This window comes from Pteropus vampyrus, unplaced genomic scaffold (assembly GCF_000151845.1).
Source record: "Pteropus vampyrus isolate Shadow unplaced genomic scaffold, Pvam_2.0 Scaffold249, whole genome shotgun sequence".
Lineage (NCBI taxonomy): Eukaryota > Metazoa > Chordata > Mammalia > Chiroptera > Pteropodidae > Pteropus > Pteropus vampyrus.
This window is the reverse complement of record NW_011889030.1, coordinates 2,070,641-2,092,861: the sequence shown is the minus strand read 5'-3', so window position 1 is coordinate 2,092,861 and position 22,221 is coordinate 2,070,641. Positions and strand designations below refer to the sequence as shown.

Sequence of the window (22,221 nt, the reverse complement as noted above, 5' to 3'; positions counted from 1 at the left end):
CACAAGGAATGGTAGCAGGGGATGTGATCAGTTGGCATGTGTTTCAGAGGAGTTGGTGTTTTAGGAAGGTAAATGGAAGGAGATCTAGGAGTGAAGAGCAGAAGGCCTATCTTTAGGCCCAGTCATATGATAGGTTGTAAGAGAAAACAGACACTATTTATGAGAGCTGCAGGGAAAAGAGTGTCCTCAAGATTCAGTCTTGTTCATCTTGAGAAAGGGGAAGGAAAATTGGAAGAAGTTTGGGATATGGGCAGTTTTCAAAATGCTTGATGGTTAGTGCCAGAGCAAACAGTGAAAGGATTTGATGGAGCAAGAACATTTGTAAGATTGTATCAGATTTTGGGGCCTGTAAAATGCCACATGGAGGTGAGATTAGGGATGACTTGTGAGTTTTAGCTTCCTGTGTTGATAAACAGGCATGTAAGACATGGTGGAATGGATAGTCCTGATGGCCTCTGAGGTAGGCAGACACTTTTCTTGAATTATAGTCTCCTTCCTGGCACTGGTATCTTAGGGCAGTTTGTACTGATATGGCAGATAGAATTTGAGAGGATATGTGGGGTGGGGGCCTGTCTTGCTAGGAACACAAATTGTTCTGTAGGCCTTTATTCAGTTCCACAGAGAGGTCTTGTTTTGAGTCTGGTGGAGGGTCAGCCTTAATAAGCTTTATCATGGGTCTCTGTGAGATGAGATCTTTTCAGTTACCTCTTGATTTGGTAAGTGGGAGCCCCCTGAGCTCTTTTGTGTGCATTTGAATTGTCCCCATTATTTTTTAGTTATTCTTTATATTTAGAACAACAAATGCTCTAAGCTTATCTTGTTTTTTCTCTACGCCAGCCTTGACATCAGCCATTTCTCCTAAGAGCTCTGACTTTAAGAGAAAAATGGTATTTAGAAATCAAGCTCTGGATGCTAAGTGTACTCACTACTAGCAGGGAGCCATTGCTTTCAGATTCTCACAACAGACAGAACTGGGAACTTTATGTATATACATACACATGCACATGTTTCATGGTTTTCAACGTGTATAGCTATATCTGTCTGTACTGAAACCATGAGGTTGTACTGATACCTCTAATTTTATGCAAACACCACAGAGTTTACTCTAGCTTTCTCCCTTTCCATTTTATGTGACTTAAATCACCAGAGAGAAACTTCACAGTCATCATCTTCAAGGTATTTACTCAATATACCCAGTATATATAGCCAGTCTTCTGGCTATACTGGCTAAAAGCTCAGCCCCAGACATGGGTGTCTTCAGAGTAGGTGTACTAACAGCTAAGCCCTGACAAGAGGGAGGGAGGAAGGCAGAAGGCTGCATGTTCTTTTGTTTTTGTTTTTTAATTTTTTTTTAATGGGGTAAAATTCATATAACAATTCACCATTTTAGGAATTTTAAAATCTGTAATTCAGTGGCATTTAGTACATTCACAGTGTTGTGTTGTGCAACAACCATCACCACTATCTACTTCCAGAACATTTCACCACCTCAAAAGGAAACCTGTACACATTAAACAGTTATTTCCCATTTCATTTTCCTTCTAGCCCCTGACAACCACTAATCTACTATCTGTGGATTTGCCTATTCTTGATATTTGTTGTAACTAGAGTCAAACAATAATGTGGACTTTTGTGTCTGGCTTCTTTCACTTAGCATAATGTTTCCAAAGTTCGTCCATGTTGTACCCTGTGTCTGTTCTTCATTCCTTTTTATAGCTGAATAATATTCCATTGTATGGATATACCACATTTTGTTTATCCATTCATTAATTGATGGACATTTGGGTTGTTAATATCTTTTGGTGCAATATTACGAATACTACTGCAGTGAACAGTCTTGTACAAGTTTTTGTTGATAACACTGTTTGCAATTATTTTGGTTATTTACCAAGAAGTGGAATTCCTGGGTCATGTGATAATTCTCTTTGACATTTTGAGGAACCACCAAACTTTTCCACAACGGCTGCACCATTTTATATTCCATTTGGCAATATATGAGGATTTCAATTTGTCCACATTCCTGGCAAACATTTGCTATTTCCCTTTTATTATTATTATTATTATTATTACTATTATTACATATTTTATTTATGTGTTTTTTATTATAGTAGGTGTGAAGTGATATCTCATTGTGGTTTTGATTTGCATTTCACTGAAGGCTAATGTGTGCTTATCTGGTCATTTGTATATCTTTAGCATTGTCCTTTTTTTGTTGAGTTTTAAGAGTTCTTTATATATTCTGGATACTTTTAAACTTATTGAATACATGATTTACAAATAGTCTCTTCAGGTTGTCTTTTCACTTTCTTGATAATATCCTTTGATACACAAAAATTTTAAATTTAGGTGAAGTCTTAGTTGTCTGTTTTTTGTTGTGCTTTTTTATCATAACTAAGAAATTGTCGAGAAATTTAAGGTCATGAAGATTTATCCCTGTGTTTTCTTCTAAGAGTTTTATAGTGTTAGGTATTATAGTTAGGCCTTTGATCTATTTTGAGTTTATTTTTGTCTGTGATGTGAGATAAGAGTTTACCTTCATTTTTTGCATGTGATTACCTGGTTGTCCTGCTGTTGTTTGCTGAAGAGAGTGTTCTTTCCTCCATTGAATAGTCTCGGCATTCTTGTCGAAAATTAATTGACTATTATGGATTTATTTCTTGACTTTCAGTTTTATTTTGATGATGTATATGTCTAGGCTTTTGCTGGTACCACACTGTCTTATTTACTGTGTATTGTAATAGATTTCAAAATTGGAATGTGTGCATTTTCCCACTTTATTCTTCTCATTTAAGATTGTTTTGACTATTAAGGATCTCTGAAATTCTATATGAATTTTTGGTTAGCTTTTGTATTTCTGTAAAAAACACCACTGAGGTTTTGATAGAGAATATGTTGAACCTGTAGATCAGTTTTCGGGAGATATTGCCATCTTAACAATATTGTCTTCCAGTCCATCAACATAAGATGTCTTTCCATTTATTCAGGTCTTTAATTTTTTTCAGCAATAGTTTGTAGTTTTCACTGTGCAAATTTTACACCTCCTCAGTTAAATTTTTTTCTGAGTATTTTGTCCTTTTTGATTCTATCGTAAATGGAATTGTTTTATTACTTTTTTGGTTTGTTCATTTTTAATGTATAGAAATACAAATTATTTTTGTTTGTTGATCTTGTATCATGCAATTGTACCGAATTCTTTTATTAGCTCTAATAGTTTTTGTAAATTCTTTAGAATTTTCTGTATGCAAGATCATGTCATCTACAAATCCGTTAGATTTCTAATTTGGATACCTTTCTGGATTTCTTTTTCTTGCCTAATTAATTGCCCTGGCTAGAAAGGGTGAGAATGAACATGTGTTCCTCTTGTTCCTGACCTGAATGGGATGTTAGCTATGGGTTTTCATAAATCCCTTTTGTCATGTTAAGGAAGTTCTCTTCTATGCCTAGTTTGTTGAGTATATCTATCATGGAAAAGTGTTGGATTTTATGCTTTTTCTGCATCAATTGAAATGATCATGTAGTTTCTTTCCTTTATTCCATTAATGTGATGTATTACGTTGTTTGATTTTCTAATGTTAAACCACCTTGCATTCCTGAGATAAAGCCCACTTGGTCATGGTGTGTAATCCTTTTAGTGTGCTGCTAGATTCAATTTGCTATTATTCTGTTGATTATTTCTTTCTCATTTGTAAGGGATACTGGTTACTATATTATTCCTTTTCACATGTATGGTATTTTTAACTTTGGTATCATGATACTGCTGGTGTCATAGAGTTAGACTCTTCCCCACTCCCCCACTTCCATTTCTTGGACGAGAAGGAGTGGTCTTAATTCTTCTTTAAATGTTTGGTAGAATCTGTCCCTAGGCTTTTCTTTGTTGGAAGGTTTTTGATTAGTGATTCAGTATCTTTAATAGATTTTTTTTTTTAAAGATTTTTCTAGTTCTAGTATCAATTTGATAGTTCGTGTGTTTCTAGGAATTTGTCTATTTCATCTAGATTATATGTTTTGTTGGCATTCATAGTATTATACTATGAATAATACAATTGTTCATAGTATTATTTTCCTTTTTATTTATGTGAGGTCAGTTGTAATGTCTCAGCTTCCAATCCTGATTTTAGTAAAAGGAGTCTTTTTTTTCTTGGCTTAAGTAAAGGATTGTCAATTTTGTTGATCTTTTAAAAGAATCTGCTTTTGGTTTTGTCGCTTCTTTGTATTGTATTTCTTTTCTCTATTTCATTTATCTCCACTTTTATCTTTATTATCATTGTCCCTCAGTATCTGAGAAAGACTAGTTCTAGGATCCCCTGTGGATACCAAAATTTGCAAATGCTAGAGTCCCTTATGTGAAAGGGCGTGGACCAATACATACAGTCAGCCCTCTGCATCCACAGATTCTCAACTGCAGATCAAAAATATTGTTTTGATCTACGGTTGGTTGAATGCATGGATGAGAAATGCACAGATATGGTGAGCTGACTGTATTTTCTCCCTCCGTTGCCTTTGGGTTTAGTTCACTCTTTTTGTGGTTTCTTGGGTAAATTTCCCTTTGAACACTACTTTCCTTGCATCCCATAAGCTTTTGTAATTTGTGTTTTCATTTTTATTATTCTCTAAGTATTTTTTTATTTCCCTTGCAATACCTTTTTTGACTCATTTGTTGTTTATGTTATTTAATTTACACATCTTTGTGAATTTTTCATATTTCTTCCGTTACTGATTTGTAGTTTCATTCCATTATAGTCTAAGAAAGGTGTGTTTTTTTTTTTTTTTTAATGATTTGAGTCTTTATAAATTTAGTGAGACTTATTGTGAACTAACCTATGGTCATCTATCCTGGGAAATATTTTGTGAGCACTTGAGAAGAATGTGTATTCTCCTCGTGCTAGATGGAGTGTTCTATATCTATCCGTTAGGTCTAGCTGGTTTATCACATTGTTCAAGTCTTTTATTTCCTTACTGATCTTCTGTCTGATTGTTCTATCCATTATTGAAAGTGAGGTATTTAAAGCCTCCAGCTGTTATTTTAGAACTGTATTTCTCCCTTCAATTGTCAGTTTTTGCTTCATATATTTTAAAGCTATATCATTTAGATAGATATATGTTTATAAATGTTATGTCTTCTTGATGAATTGACACTTTTATCAATATGTGTCTTTCTTTGTCTCGTGATATTTGACTTAAAAGTCTTTTGTCTGATATTAGTATAGCCACCTAGCTCTCTTTGGGTTAGTATTTACGTGGAATATGTTTTTCCAAACTTTTACTTTCAACCTAGTTGTGTGTTTGGATCTGAAGTGAGGCTTGTAGACAGCATATAGTTGAATTATATTTGGTTTGTTTTGTAAGTCCATTCTGCTAGTCTCTGCCTTTCGTTTGCAGAATTTAATTAATTTAAATTTGAAGTCATTACTGATAAGGAAGCCCTTCTACCATTTTGTCACGTGTTTCTATATGTCATATTTTCTTTGTTCTTCAGTTCTTCTATTACTGATTTTTTGGTGTTTGATTTTTGTCTAGTATATTATTTTGATTCCCCTCTCACTTCCTTTTCTGTATATATTTCTGTTATTTTCTTAGTAGTTGCTCTAAGGGTTACAATTAACATCTTAAATTTATAACAGTCTATTTTGAAATAATAACCAACTTAATTTCAATAGTATATAGAAACACTGTTCCTGGAACAGCTATCTTTACCCCATTATCTTCACAACTTAGAGTTTTATACATTGTGTGCCCATTAATATAGATTTATAATCATTTTGTGCATTTGCCTTTTAAACCATATAGGGAAAAAAAGTTACAAATTAAAAATACAATAATATTAACTTTTATATTTACCCTTGTAGCTACCTTTATGAGAGTTCTTTATTTATTTGTATGGTTTTGAATAATTTAGCATCCTTTCCTTTCATGAAGGATTGCAGCATTTCTTGTAGGGAAGGTTTAATAACAACAAATTTCCCCAGTTTTTCTTTATCTGAGATTTCCTGGATATACAATTCTTGTTTGCCAGCTTTTTCTTTCATTCCTTTGTCATCCCATTCCCATTCCATATTGTCATCCCATTGCCTTTTGGCATTCTTCCATTCTGATTAAAAATTAGTGTTAATCTCGCTGAAAAGCCCTCCTATGTGGTGAGTTGCTTCTCTTTTGTTGCTTTCATTACTTTTCTTTGTAATTGCCTTTCAGCACTTTTATTATAATGTGCCTGGATATGGATTTTGAGTTTGTCATACTTGGAATTTGTTGAGCTTCTTGGATGTTAGATTTATGTCATTTATCAAATTTGGGAAGTTTTCAACCATTTCTCTTTTTTTCTCTCCTTCTGGGACTATTTGCATGATGGTACACTTGATGATGTCCCACAGGTCTCTTGGGCTCTATTCATATTTCCTTATTCTTTTTTTCCTGCTGTTCTTCAAAATGGATAATCTCAATTGACCTGTCTTTAAGTTTGCTTATTCTTTTTTCTGCCTGCTCAAATCTCCTTTTGATACTCCTCTAGTGAATTTTCTATTTCAGTTGTACTTTTCAGCTCCAGAATTTCTCTTTGATTCCTTTTCATAATTTCTGTCTCTTTATTGGTATTCTCTATTTGTCAAGACATTGTTATCCTGGTTTTCTTTAGTTATTTTTCCATAATTGCTTTAGTTCTTTGAGCATATTTAGGACAGTTGATTTAGTCTTCATCTATCAAGTCCAGTGTCTGGGCTTTCTCAAGGACAGGTTGTATTTATATCTTTTTTTTCCTTTTGTATGCCTAAAAAATTTTCATTGAATACTGGACACTTTTTTTGTTTTGTTTGACTCAGTTTCTTGTTCATTTTCCACAGTACCTCCTATTCCTTCAGGTTTCTTTTGTTCTTCTTGTCTTTTTCTTGTAATCCCTGGCTGTTTATTGACATTAAAAAGTATCTAGATACTTTATGTGTATGGGCATACATATGTATGTATAGGCCTCATTCATGGAGTGAGTAGGTGGGGGTCTTTCAAGGGGGGACCCTTAAATATCAGCATATATAGGTTGTTTTTTTTTTTTTTGCCCTTTGGATTTTCAAGAAAGATTGTATCTCTGGCTTTCAGTATTCTAGTAGTATTCCAAATACTGGAAAGGAAAACTAGGATTTTCTAGTTGTTCACTGTATAGACCTTTGTTTGATCCCTTTGTTTTTAATGCAGCACCCTGACCATCAGCTGTCTCAGATTCCAGAGCCTCTTTGGTTCACCTCTCCAGAAAGGCAAAGGACTTCCCACCAAATGTTTTATTTTCAACCCTACTCTAATAACCTCTGGCTTTCAGAGCCTTAGGTTATACCAGCTAAGCCAGCTGGAGTACCTTTGACTTTATAGATATTGATTGGTACTTCCAATTTCTGAGTCTGCAGCACAAATTAGCTTATTTTCCATTGGCTTTCTTCCTTCAAGCTACCATTTCAGTTTATTTTGCTTTACCAATTGTGTTACCAGCCATTGAACTATTTTTCATATTTTGAAATATTAACATTTGTTTAGTGCTATTAAAACTGTCCCTTATTCTTTTTTTTTTTCTTGTGGGTTTATACTATTTTTATTCCTTTATTTTCATTTAGAGAGATTTCAGAAAGAAGAGAAAGTAACACTGTAGTCTGCTGTATTCGAGAAGGACTTTCTGAACTTAAATACGGATGTAGGACATCACAAAGGAAAAAGATTAATTTGACCACTGAAAAATACGGAATTTATGCATAACAAACAAAATTTAAAAACGTATAACAGCCTGGGATATGTGTGACAAATGTAACACAGAGTAATATCCCTACTGTATGAAGGATTCAAGTACAAATACACTAGCACCCAAAAGATAAATAGGCCAGGTACACGAAGAGATGTGATTTCACAAGTACAGACAAATCCCTAATTTTTATTATCACTAATAGTCAAAAATATGTACTAAAACAAGTTGTCATTTTTAACTCAGAAATGTGTATTTGTGTTTGTAGTTTGTATACACAGACAAAAATGTGGAAAAATAGGCATTTTCCTAGACTACAAATGGCAGTATAACCTGGAACAGGTGTGGAAGAAAAGAGTTTGACAGTATGCTTAACTATCTTTTGATTTCATAATTGTTCCTTACAAAGCAGAATTTCTCTTAAGGAAATATTCCAAACAATGAACCAAAATATACGCAAAAAAAGATGCCCATCTTATTTTGAATATTACTAGCTAATCAGAATAACATTTATTGAGTCTTTACTGTGTGCTTCAGGAACTGCAATAAAAGCATTTTGCATACATTATCCCATTTAATCCTCACAACAACCATGTGAGATAAATACTGTTTTTATCTTTGGAAACACTGAGGCTAGACAGTGAATGAACCCACATCTGGAACCCCAGATCTGATGGGGGGAAAAAATACATTTTTCTCCTAATTTCTCTAAAGATAGGGGATAGGAGTGCAGAATAGGCATTGTTTACAGTGTTTTAATCTGAATGTTCAACTATAATAAAATAGCTAATTTAGAAAACTGTGGTAGTTTTATATGATGCAGTATGCAACCATTAAGAATCATGTTCTGGTCTACGGCCGTGCCACCCTGAACAAGCCCGATCCCATCTGATCTTGGAAGCTAAGCAGGATTGGTCTTGGTTAGTACTTGGATGGAAGACCACTTAGGAATACCAAGTGCTGTATGTAGGCATTAAAAAAAAGAAGAATCATGTTCTGGAAGAATATATAACAACATAAGAAAATACTTGTTTTGTAATTAGAAAAATGAGAAAACAAATAGGTTTTAAATCAGAAATAGAATTCTAGTAATCATTTAATGCTTAATGATGTGGAAATATTTACATTTCTAGGGGGAAAAAAGCCAGTTGTAAAGTTATATGTATAGTATGATCTCAGCTAGATTCTAATTTTGTCTTAGAGAATACATTGGGGTGAAAATGTGCAAAATAGTAACAGTGATATTATTTCAGGGAAATAGAAATGAGAATGAACCTTTTCTTGTCATTCATTACTTTTTTCAGTATCTTCGAAATTTTCTACTACAAGTATGTGTTTGTGTAATCAAAATAATTAATGTTTTAACTTGAAGAACAAGTCTTTACTTTTCTTCCTTATATTTTTAGACATTTGAAGACAGTGATTTGTTCCATCTGATTGGTGTTATCTGTGGATTAGCAATTTATAATTTTACTATTGTGGACCTCCATTTTCCTTTGGCTTTATATAAGAAACTGTTGAAAAAGAAGCCATCCTTGGATGATTTGAAAGAACTAATGCCTGATGTTGGGAGGTTAGTTGTAAAAGGTGGCAAAGGTGGAGTTTAGGAAATAGGAATGTACAGAAAGCTTTTCTTTTGGGTATGATTGTGTTTTGTTATTCTTGTTGAATCTCTAAAATAAACAAAAGTTGTTCTAATTAAGGAAAACAAATTATATTACACCAATCTAAAATACTATGCTGAAAGACTTATGTGTTTAAAACCATTGCTAAATTTTTTAGTGGTTTAACAAAACTTTGCCAATATCAGATAATAAATTTTGAAAAGTGTTCCCTAAGAGTAGTTAAGTGATTTACTTGGACTTTTACTTTCGATCACCTTTATTCCTAGCTGCAATATGTAAAATTTCTTTTTATTTATTACATAAATGGAATAAAAGTTGTATATCAATAAGGACAGATGTTGAAAATGGGTGGATACACGGTCTTTGTTTTCAGAGGAAGAGATAAAAACCTTAAAGTGATTATTTTTCCTTCAACATTGTAAGTTTGCCATTGTATATCTACCATTCTGAAACAAATATAAAAGTACAAATTAAAAGGATTTTATCAAATGAGAGATGTATACTTATTCATAAACAAAACAGTCAAAATACCAATAACATTTTACCTCAAAGAAACATATATATTGTTTTGCAGAAGCATGCAGCAATTACTGGATTATCCAGAAGATGATGTTGAGGAAACGTTTTGTCTTAATTTTACGGTAAGCCGGAAAAAGACATAGGGTAGCCTGATTATTCATCATCTCTTTTATTTAACAGCTGTGCCTTATGGTTTTTCTTTATTTGGATGGATGGAATTCTTAAAGAACCCTTTAGCTAACATTTATTGAGCATTCACTATATGCTAGTCCTAGTATATGCATTATTTCATTTAATCCTCGTAACAATCCTATGAGATTGGTATTATTATCTTTATTTTACAAATAAAACTGAAAACAATCATTACATGTCAGAAATAGTATTTATACCCAGCACTGTGACTTCAAAGCCTATATGCTTTTATCATTATGCTAAAGATCTTTACAAATACAAAGGGTCTTTATTCAAGTGTTCATTTTTGAGTCTGCAATTACAGAAATATTTAGAGAAGCAAAGATTATTATAACATGAGAATATTCAGTAATGAGATTTCCACTTGAAAGATTAATTCCCACTCTGTCATCCCTTTCTGCTTCACACTGACATTCTTCCTTGACCATTTTGTCTTAACGTTGGATGACATACTATAATACAAATGAAAATACATCAGAATATTATTTGGCAAACGAAGTTGCAAATCTTGGAAAAGATGCATAATTTGCTTAAATAAGTGAAAGGGATGTTAAGTAACTTATCCAGTCACATGCAAAGCCATTGACAAGTGAGGATCTCGCAAAAGTAGACTAGTTGACAATGAAAGAAGAGAAAATCATCAAGGATTATGATAAGTCATGTCAGAAGGGAACAAATTGAATATTATAAATTAGACTCTTGGGAAAAGGTAAAACCTTCAATTTTATTATTTTTCTTTTTTTTGTTTTAGACTTTAATTGTGTATTTGTTTTCCTCCCAGACAGTCCTCTTTATGAATTTGTGGTTAAAGCTGACAAAAGATACCATATTCTGCTATCACACAATTTGCCAAAAAAATTATGTGCCCCCTCAGAATTCTTTGGTCATTTTGAGAATTTGCACATAGTGCAGTTATAGAAAATTTGGTAAATTTATGATGAAATAAATTTATTCTAATAATTTTTTTTAAGAAAAAAATTCTCCTTGGACTTCTATTTATTACGAAATTTTGGTTCCCCTTTTCAGTTAATTCAATTATAACTGTATCAGTTATCTGTGAATCTTTACTGATCATCTCAATTGACTGAAAATTGGGTTCTGAGCAATTTAATTTCTAATTTATCAATCACTAAGTTTGTGAATTCATAGTATGTATATTCTAGAACTATGATGATAATTCAAACATTTCTTCCCACTGTCATTTCTTTCCCAGAGATTTTCAGTGGTTTTTTATTGCTTGCAGAGTAATAGCTTTAGAGTGGGCTTCAGGGACATTTATAATCTGGCATTTATTTAACTTTCCTTGTATCTTTCTATTCATACCAACTTGTCATGTCGCGGTTTTCTTTCACATACCTTCTTGTTTTTTAGGGCCATATATTTTCAGAACTTGGTATATCAATCTAGTTTCATTCATCCTTTTGTTCAATCTATGTGCTCATTCTTGTAGTTGCTTTTCAAATGACATTTCTTCTTTGAGGTCTTTCATATTTATACTTCCTCCAGTTAGAAGTAATTTTTCTTTCCTCTGTGGTCTGATAGCATTTTGTTCCTGTCTCTGTTATAACATTTTATTTTAATGAGTTGTTTACATATCACATTTCTCCTCCTTTACTAGATAGTAAACTCCAGAGCAGGAATTTATTCATCTTTTATCATCTCACTCCCACCATAGTGTTTTATAGATAGCAGGTACTAAAAAAATGTTTTAATAAGAGAGGATAATCCAAAAAGAGGGAATAGAAAAAGATACAGAGGTGGGAATAATATTTATAGAAAATTAGCAGACTAGTAAGGGAAATAAAAAGTTTCAAAATAACAACTGCCTTTATAAACCAAGTTAATGACATAACTGGAAAACCGCCTGTGATTAAGAAAACAAGGCGGATTCAAGGAATACAGGACTAGCAGCTTTCCTATGAGAAGAATGCAAAGCTGGTCTAAGCTGAATGCATTCTGACGCTTGGATTCTATTAGCTGTCCAAGGAAAATATTTTTTCTAATATTTTTCTCCAGTAGTGACTGTTACCAGGTTTTATGTGTGATACTCAGTTTCTTGTTCTTAACTAACAAAACACTTGGTAATTTATAATTAGTTAATCAAGGTAGGATTTCAGACTGCTAGAAAAGATGAGAATTTCTAGCTGTGACTTTATGCAGAATTCAGATAAGTTTATATTAGCAAAATTTCACCTCAAATTTATTCTTATATTTAATGAGAAGGTAGAATATAATAATAGGTTATTAAAATAATAAGTTTTGAGCCTGACATTGACTTTTTTTAAAAATTTAAATTAATAGATCACAGTTGAAAACTTTGGTGCAACAGAAGTGAAAGAGCTGGTTCTAAATGGTGCAGACACAGCTGTTAACAAACAAAATCGGTAAGTGAATTATAGCAGTATCAGTGGTAGTGATAAGATTTAGTAGGCATTTTTTTTCTATATTTAGAAACGTCAGAACCTTAATTTAAGTTTTTATTCAGATAAAACTTACCTTTTTAATGGTTAGTGAGAAAGTAATCTGCTTTTTGCTCTGAAATCCCTTCAAGACAATAATAAAATGTTTAAAAGATCATGAACAAAAACAAAGAGAAAACAGCACACACATTTTTGGAAGCTAGAAAACAGGGGTAACTAACTTTATTGAACTAGAGGAAGCAGCAACATAAGATGGACTGGGAAGAGCCAAGAAGGCAGCCACTTCATATTTAGAACAAAGGCTCAGGCACTGAGAATAAAAAATATGGTAGAAAGCTTATGGGGCTTAGGCGAATGCTGAAAACAAAGATTGGCTGTTACAAAAAGCAGTTAGAAACCCATTTTCTTTATCACATCAGAAACCTGGCAACTTCCCCTGTTGATTGAACTAAAGGTACTGTGAATTTTCAGGACAGTTTGTGGCACAAACTGTCCTGAACTAAAGGTACTGTGAATTTTCAGGACAGTTTGTGGCACAGCCAGGAACAAGGAGCTTAACTGAAACAGGGAGTTTGAGAGTCCTTCCTCCTTGACACTGTATACTTCCTAACTTTTAAATGCGAATGGAGAGCCAAAGGTTAATAGACATTTAAGGAAAGACCAAAGCAGTCAAAAAGAATACTATGGAAACAGAAACACTGCAGGCTGATGAAACTCAAAATGATAAGGATAGCATTGAAATGGAATGAATGACATTTGTCAAAGAAGTGGTACCAAAAAGCTCCCCAGAACTGACTGAAGTACCTTTTGAGATTGAAAATATGGAAGTGAAAAAAAAAGACACATACCAAGGGAAAATACATGAAATTTCAAAATCCAGGAACAAAAGGGACCCTAAAACCCTTCTAGAAAACAGACCATATACAAAGAATTAAAAATCATAACATCAGACTTCTAATGAATGACACCGAAGCTAGATGGTCAAAATTCTGGGAGAAATTTATTTTTAACTTAGAATTCTATATCGAAACTATCAAGTGTGTGTGAGTGTATAAAAACATTTTCATGCAGAATCTCAGAGAATTTACTTCCAGTGTATTTTTCTCAGAAAGTTACTGGAGGATGTGTTCTACCAAAATAAGCAATTAAACCAAGAAAGAGGAAGACAAAGGATCCAAAAAAATAGGATCCAGTATAGGAGAGGGGCACAGAGGATTCCTTCTACAGAATAGCAGTGCATAGAAGGAGCAACCAGTCTGGGTTAGAGCAAGAGAATGGAGGGCTTCAGGATACTTGTCTCCAGGAGAAAAGTGCAACTGATTCTACCTAATATATTTGAATGAGTGTAGAGGAGATTGACATTTCCGACATTCATTGTTAAATGAATATTGAACCAAAAATTGTTACAGTGGGAGTGTTCAGGGAGGCAAAGTGAGATTCGGGCAATTAAAAGGTTAATCCTCACCTTTTGGAGTAGCTATTCAGTTCATTAGATAATACTTAAATTTGAAAATCAAGGAATAACAGTGGAACTGTGTTGTTGAAGTTTGAAGATAAACATCAGAAGAAGTAGCAAAAAGAGTTGCCTTTGAATACAGAATTCTGGTGGAACAGTGTAGGACAGAACTGCATTGTTCTATTTTGTTATAATTCTTTACAGAAACTAGCTTAATGGCTGTTGCCAGGAACTTGATCTAAATGATGATAGTCCTAATTCTGCTACTTAGAAGCTGTGTAACTTTAGGTAAATAAATTGATGTCTCCATGCCTCAATCTCCTTCTCTGTAAAATGGGATGATAAATCGTACCTACTGCATGGGGTTATTTTGAGGATTAAATGAGGCAATAATTTCAAGATGCTTAGAATAGTACCTAGCACATGTATGTGCTCAGTAAATGTTGGCTATTAAATAATTATTACTGTTTGACAGTTTTAACTGTGTATATCTCTTATTTTGATAAAAATGATACTGTTTTTAAAATAACATGAAAAAATTTAGTAGTTTTAGCTATCCTTTTTTTAAAAATATCTTGGTTTTGAAAGCCTTTGAATATAATTTAGGAAGATTTTTTTTTCTGCTTTTAAAGTTTCTGTTGTTGGACTAATTCTTTAAGTTTCTAAAAAAAATATTTTACATAGATTATTTAGTTTAGAAATAATTTAAAGAATTTTGATCCTTGTACCAATCCTAGTTACATAGTGAAAGTGTTGAAAACAAAAATGTTAGCACATGAAACAATTTAGCCTTTTTAGTTTAAAAAACATGGACTTTAAGGGACTTAACTAGTACAGATCAATTTGACTTTCTAATTAGATGAATTATAAAATTATGCATTACAAAATTATCTGTTTCTTCTCATCAGAACCTGATAGCATATGCCCACCCCAATTTTATATTTTTCAGTGGCCTCCTTTAACCTTTTTTTTTTGCTTTGTAAATTCAGTTTGGAATTAGTTTATAATTTGCTAGATGACTAAATTTACCAGTATTTCCATTTGTAGAATCAACCTTGTTAATTTAGAAGACAAAGATATAAAATATTGGACTCCTCTAATACCCATGCTCATTATTTTTTTGACCAGAGAGTCACGTAGAGTGTTTATGGTTAATAGAACAAATTGAATAAAATTGTAGCTCTAACTCCTGGGTAAAGGGCTTCTTTTATGTTTCTTTACAGTTTCCTTTTATATTATGACAAGCAAAAAAGCGTCAAGTATTTGTGTGTATGTATGTACATGTATACACACATACATTTTAAAAGACCCTGTGCTTGTAATCTTTAATGAGTATCCTAAAAAAAATGCTTTAATACTCTTTTCAGGCTTTTAGTTTTTAAAGTAATTTTTGTTCCATATTTTTTGAAACCCAAGGAAAAACAGACTGTTGTCTGTCAAATAATCTGAATCCCAAAGCTCTCATTTTTTCATCACTGAATACTTTTAATAGGTTGCTCGTTTTAGGGATACATGTGGAGTAGTGCATATAAATTGTCAATAATTCATGACTGTTTTAAAATTATTTTGATACCCATTTGCATCCTCATTCTATCAGGAAATGACGTGTCACTTAGGAATAGCCTGAGAATGGCTATGAATGGTAGTTGAGTATACATGCCTCATAAATATACCAGATCTTGTATAGAAAGAATAAAGTTTTCTATAAGGTCTTTATCTCCTTTGAGCCCTACTCATAATTAGTTTTGTACATAAGTAGAAAAAAGTACAGGAGCACTCAAACTTTTAATAAGACTATAATATGTCTTCTCTGTAAAAAAATGATTTTTATATTCTGTGCATGTGTGATTTTTCATTTATAGGCACGAATTTGTCGATGCTTATGTGGATTACATATTCAATAAATCGGTGGCTTCCTTATTTGATGCTTTTCATGCGGGCTTTCATAAGGTCTGTGGAGGAAAAGTCCTTCAGCTCTTCCAGCCTAACGAACTACAAGCAATGGTTATTGGAAATACAAATTATGATTGGAAGGAACTAGAAAAGGTAGGAGAAAACACATCTCTGATAGTTTATATGGAAAGGCAAAAGGAAAATATGGCTTGATGAAAATCTTGTCCTCTTATTTATTTTCCATTTTACACTATTACTGTTGTTATTATAGGAAAACACTATCTATCCTATTCTACAATGAGTGGATTTTAATTATGTATAAATTAGATAGCATCTTTGTATTTGTGGTGTTCATATAGAAAAATGTCATCTATGACAGCAGTTGGATAGAAGCCCCAGCTAAAACTGAATGGCTAAAACTATTAATTAGCTAACATTAAAATAATAATACTGAGTCAAAAAGATAAAGAGCATTGGAAACTTTCATAAATGGCTAGTGGGAATACAAATGGTAATCCCACTTTAGAAACAGTTTGTCATTTTCATAAAGTTAAACGTACACTTGCTACATGACCAAGCAGTTCCACTCCTAGCTATTAAGTTATGTTCACACAAAAGTCTATAAACAAGGGATGGGGGTAGGGGGGAAGGTTGGAGAGTTATTGTTTAATGAGTACAGAGTTTCAGTTTTGCAAGATGAAATGAGGTCTGGAAATGGATGGTGGTAATGGTTGCACAACAGTATGAATGTACTTAATGCCGCCAAACTGTATACTTAAAAAGGGTTAAGATATTAAACTTTATGTTGTGTGTATTTTACCACAGTTTTTTAACATGTTTTTGAAAATCTGCAAACATGTCAAAAACTGGAAACAACCCAGATAGATGTCTTTCAGTGGGTAAATGGATAAACCAATTGTGGTACATCCATACAGTAGAATACTACTGAGCAATAAAAAAGGAATGACCTATTAATACAGGCAACAACTAAGATGACTCTCAGCATCCTTATGCTGACTGAAAGAAGCCAGTCTCAGAGGATTGCATACCATATGATTCATTTATATGATGTTCTTGAAGATAAAGCTAAGATGAATAGTGGCTAGGGATGGAGGAAGTATGTAACTGCAGAAGGGTAGCACAAGAGAGTTCTTTGGGGTGATGGAACTGTTCTGTAATCTGATTGTGGTGGTGATTACACAAATAAATACATGTGTTTAAAACTCACAGAACTATACACACATCAGGAAAAAAGTCAATTTTAGTGTATAATAAAGGAATGAAATTTTTTAATTAAAAAAATAATTTAGGACTTCAGGTTAAACGTAGTGGAATAAACACACATTTATCTTTACTCTTTCCCAAAATCTCACTAGAATAAAGGAATAAAAATTGGAATACACAGACCAAGAAAAAAAAATTACAAAAATACAGTGAACAAGAGAAAAAATAGTTTTGGAAGATGAAAAAAGGTGGATGAATTTATGAGTGACTTAAAGCAACTCATTCCACACCCTAGAATCTCTCTGAAAGGTTTGGGAATCCATACATTGTGTAACTGGCAAGAATGTGGGGTTGGGCTAATAGCAATAGAATTACTTTAAAGCTAATTTAAGGAACTATTAGACCCCTCATGTCCCCTCTCCTACCCAACAAAAGACAACTCTAGAGAGAAGCTTTAGAATCTGGGAACTGAGGAGAACTGAGATTGGCACAGAGAAAGCTGGTACCCAGGTTTAAATCCTGGAGATTGAAGGGGATTGAAGATTTGGGGGGGTGGGATGAGAAGGGCAATTGATATGCTGAAGACAAAAAAGCTATATTATAAGGAGACTCCAGTGGAAATGGACTTCACATCCAATTACCCTAAAATGAAAACAATATAATGACCTCCTATCACACTTCAGATCCTACACAATTTGTCCTTTTGCCTCATGTCCTATTCTTCCTTTCACCTACTCTGCTTTAGCCTTATTGGCCTCTTTGCTGAGCCTGCAGCTCTCTAGGAACATTCCAGTCTTGGGAGCCTTTCTATTTACTGTTTCCTATGCCTAGAATTCTCTTCCCCTTGATAATTCCAAATGGTTCTTGCTCTCACTTCCTTTATGTCTTTATACCCTCTCAGACACCTTCACTGGATAACTTATCTAAAATTGCAGACACACACACATTCTAGCTCCCTTCTCTGCTTTATTTTTCTTCTTTGAATTTTACTTAATTGTCTTTACTGTCTGTCACTTCTTTCCTTTCACTATAATGCAAAGACCATGAAGGCAGGATTTTTGTGTTCCCAAAGCCTAGCACTCTAAGTACTTAAAACCTTGCCTGAAGATATAGTTGATAGAAGTAGAAGTATTAGTTCATTCAGTAAGAACTAGTAATTCAGTAACTTTTTGTATACTTAGTGTACTTTGGTTTCTTTCATCTGATTCATTATAACTTTAGTAATTATGATTTGTGACTCTAAATGCTCTTTCTTCATCAGGACTGTGTACACATTCTTCCAGAACCATCTAGAGGTTTAAGAAAAAAGAAATAACTTTAGCCATCCTCCTTTTATTCCCACTAACATGCTCACAGACTCTAAGATTATCTCAGTCATAGGGATAATCATGGCTACAAACAGCTCAAAATTCAGGAAGTCCATTAGCAAATATTGAGCTCGTGCTCAATAAATATTAAGATTGAGACATGGTCTTTGCCCTTTAACAAGGTTGCTAGATATTAAGTAATTGAACTACAATGAATATACAGGAAGTGAGTTTAGTACATGGTATATAAGGAGCCTGACCTAGGCTACACAAATCTGGGAAGGCCTCTTACTAGATGGATAATCTCCAAAAAGTAAGGACTTGGTTCACTGCAGTTTCCCCAGGGCCCCAGACTTTGACTAAAACTCATTTTATATTTGTTGAATGCATCTGATTGAATTAGTTGGCATTTAATATAAGCCCTAAAGGATGAGTAGAAATTATTTGCCTCATGAACAAAGAAAGAAGGCATATATGTCTAAGTGGTCTAGGCTGAGGGAACAGTGGGTCCACAGGCCCTGATGCTGGAAGGTCTTGCTGTTTAAGAACTAAAAGTTTAAACTACTGGCTGAATTTTAAAAAGGACACTTCACAGTGTAGACTTAATTCTCTCTCCTTGTTTGCTATCTTTCTTTTTTCTTAGTGCTAATCTTTTTTAAAGGGGAAGTTGCTCCAAATTACCCTGAAACTTAGTGACTTAAAAATAATAGTGAGTATTTATTGTCTCACACAGTTCCTGTGGGTCAGAAATTCAAGAATTACTTGGCTGGGTCATTTTAGCTCAGGGGTCTTTCATGAGGTTATAGTTAAGATATTATTGACTGGTGCTTTAGCTATCTGAAGACTTAATTAAAGATAGTTTCCTTTCCAAGATGGCTCTATCACATGGCTGTTGGCCAGACGCCTCAGTATCTTACCATAAGGACCTCTCCATAGGGCTGTTTTAGTATCCTCATGAAATGGCAACTGGCTTCCCCCAGAGAGAGGTCAAAGAGGCTGAAGTAATGAGTTTTTTATGATCTAGCCTCAGAAGCTATGGATTTCTCATATCAGCAGTATCCTAACGATTTCAGAGGTCAGGCTGTTCAGTATGGGAGGGACTAAACAAGGGCATGAATAGCAGAAAGCAGAGATAGTTGGGGGGCCGTCTTGGAAACTGATTACCACAGAAAATTACTGGTGGTGTCCTTAGTACCATTTTTTACACAGGAAGATAGAATGCAAAATAATTAGTTTGACTTCTGTTCATGAAAAGAAAATTTTATAATTATCACAGATGATTAATTCCATGTCAAACTTTAATAATCCATTAACATTTTAGTTATTCTAGTTTATCTTTTAGACAATTACTTTTGGAGATGGTATTACAGTCCTTTTGTGTTCTTTGAAGTGGTGGGGAGACATTTCTTCTAGTTTATACATATTTACTTCCATTACCTCTCTGGAACTGATAGTTCCAAATTACAAAATGCCCGGTAAATAACAGGTAACCAGCTGAACTGCGTGAGCTTCAAACTCCTGAACAATGTTTATGTGCTAAAGAAATGAGGCCAATTTTTAGATTCAAGACAAAACTAATATCCCTTAATATTAATAAATGGTTATGTTGTTTTTAGAATACAGAATACAAAGGAGAGTATTGGGCAGAACATCCTACGATAAAAATTTTTTGGGAAGTCTTTCATGAATTGCCATTGGAAAAGAAAAAACAGTTTCTGCGTAAGTATTTCTAACTATTTCTATGTTTTATGAGAGTGGACTTTATTAAATTTATTCTCATAGGAGGTTGATTCACTTTGGTGAATAAGGTTATTTTCTTATAGTATTATTCCAAGGTTATGTTTTTAATTTTCAATTAGAATAATTTTTTAAATATGCATTCTTTATTACCTGTGTTTTCTTATTTTGAAAGCTAAATTCAGTTTGCCTCCAAAATAGAATTGGTACTTTCAAATGAGCACAAACTATAACACTGATTACAATAAAACCAGGGTTGTAATTCCTTTTAGAATTTCTAAAAAGATTTCTGGAGTGTAGCTCTTTTCTGTGTTGTCTTCATTCTTTTTCACTTTGCTTCTGTTCCAAAACTTTGGGAATTGCTGTGGAAAATAGAACTTTTCTGTTCCAGGATTTAGTTATTTATAACCTAATCTGTGTTTCTTTCATCTGTTAAAATCTGCATTCTAATGGAAATTTCACTTCTTTTTAAATACAGTTGTCAGAATTTAAGTATCTAAATCACTGACATTGCTTTTCATATTCCTGCTATTGCCAAGAATATTTTTATGGATTTTTTTGATAACTGAAATGAGAAAAATTATTTTGCATATTATAAGTCATTCTTCAGTGATTTGAGTTTTGGTTGCCCATTATAGATTTTTGTTTAAAAATGACAAACAAAAATAGAAAAAGCGGGGAGAGGGGGAAGGTAGACGGGGTAAAAGGGGTCAAATATGTGTTGACAGAAAGAAATCTAACTATGGGAGGTGAACACACAATGTAAATATACATACGCCTTATTAAAATCAAAAGCTGAAACTTAGCGGATTTCATTAACCAGTGTCACCATAAAAAAAATTTTTAATATAAAAATGAAAATAGAAAAAGAAATCATAAACAAAACTGTGTTTTATGTTGGATTTATAAAGTAGTTCTAAACAGTCTGTTCCCAAAAGAAGAGTTCCCAAAATGTTTTTGTCAGAGACAACATTCATCAAACATTTACTAAACTTCTGTTGTGTGTTAATATTAAGATTACACTTTTAAAGAAAAAATACTGTGGATGTGTAATTAGTATGTGTCTCAAATGTCACGCTTCCTCAAATTTTGGAATTAGGCTTCCACATTAGAGCAAATGTTAAAGCTTTGCTGTAGTGACTGTACTAAATAACGTGATACAGTATAATGTTGTTTTGATAAAAGTGCTTGGCTAAATGATTTTTTTCTTGGCAGTATTTTTGACAGGTAGTGATCGCATTCCTATTCTCGGTATGAAGAGTCTAAAACTAGTCATCCAGTCAACAGGAGGTGGTGAAGAATATCTCCCAGTTTCCCATACCTGTTTTAATCTTCTGGATCTTCCAAAATACACAGAAAAAGAAACTCTGCGTTCTAAACTGATCCAAGCTATTGATCACAATGAAGGCTTCAGTTTAATATAATTTTGGAGTTATAACTATTTAGTTTATTGCAAAAGCATTAAACTAATTATTTGTGTTTTTCTTGTGGTGATGAATTCAGCAAGGTGGTAAGAGGTACTATTACAATTCTTAATTGCAGAATGTTCAATGCTATGATTATTCATGAAAGCCAAAAAATATTAAAGGAAAATGAACAGACTGTGTTGATATAAAACTTATTGTACAGAACCATGGATTTTTTTGGCCATCTTCCAATAAACATACAAGTATTGTGAATATGAAGTTTTACTAACATGAATTTTAAGAGTTTGCATATTTCACAAATGATCTGGTGTGTGAGTGCATGGAAATGTTGCTTGATTTTTCTTCAATCACCGGGTGAAAAACCTTTAACTTTGGCCTGCAATAGTCATTCGATTATTTTTTCATTTTGTAAATAATGTTAAGTTTTGTAATAAAATAGTTATGTTCTGATACCAGTACAGTTTCTATGGTTGTAATTGAACTGAGCTGACTTTTAGGGGTTAAAAATTATGATTAAATCATTCTGAGAATCTGTAAAAGGAAACTAGCATGGTGAAAACAGAATCTTTGCTGTTTTGCTAGAATGTCCTTGTGCAAACCTAACTTAGAGGTGGGACTTCTCTAAATAACTTGTAGCTTTCTTTTGTGAATCTTGAGATGCTAACAAATGAGAGGTTATCAGAAAGCTTAATATTTAGTAATGGAAGAAT

At 33.2% G+C, this 22,221-nt stretch overlaps 1 protein-coding gene and 1 pseudogene across 12 annotated transcripts in view; both read left to right on the top strand.

The window, feature by feature from the left end:
• The window catches only part of HERC4 (HECT and RLD domain containing E3 ubiquitin protein ligase 4), a 122,188-nt gene extending 100,222 nt beyond the window's left edge, over positions 1 to 21,966 (top strand). For all 12 annotated transcript variants that reach the window (XM_023520117.1, XM_023520122.1, XM_023520121.1 and 9 more), the window contains 6 exons: positions 9,118 to 9,284; positions 9,911 to 9,977; positions 12,349 to 12,431; positions 15,786 to 15,969; positions 19,964 to 20,066; positions 21,300 to 21,966. In XM_023520117.1, the coding sequence (XP_023375885.1) occupies positions 9,118 to 9,284; positions 9,911 to 9,977; positions 12,349 to 12,431; positions 15,786 to 15,969; positions 19,964 to 20,066; positions 21,300 to 21,508 (813 nt within the window). In that variant the 3' untranslated portion in view covers positions 21,509 to 21,966. The remainder of the gene's footprint in view (positions 1 to 9,117; positions 9,285 to 9,910; positions 9,978 to 12,348; positions 12,432 to 15,785; positions 15,970 to 19,963; positions 20,067 to 21,299) is intronic.
• On the top strand, positions 8,562 to 8,680 carry LOC111729149 (annotated as a pseudogene).
• Positions 21,967 to 22,221: the final 255 nt, after the last annotated feature.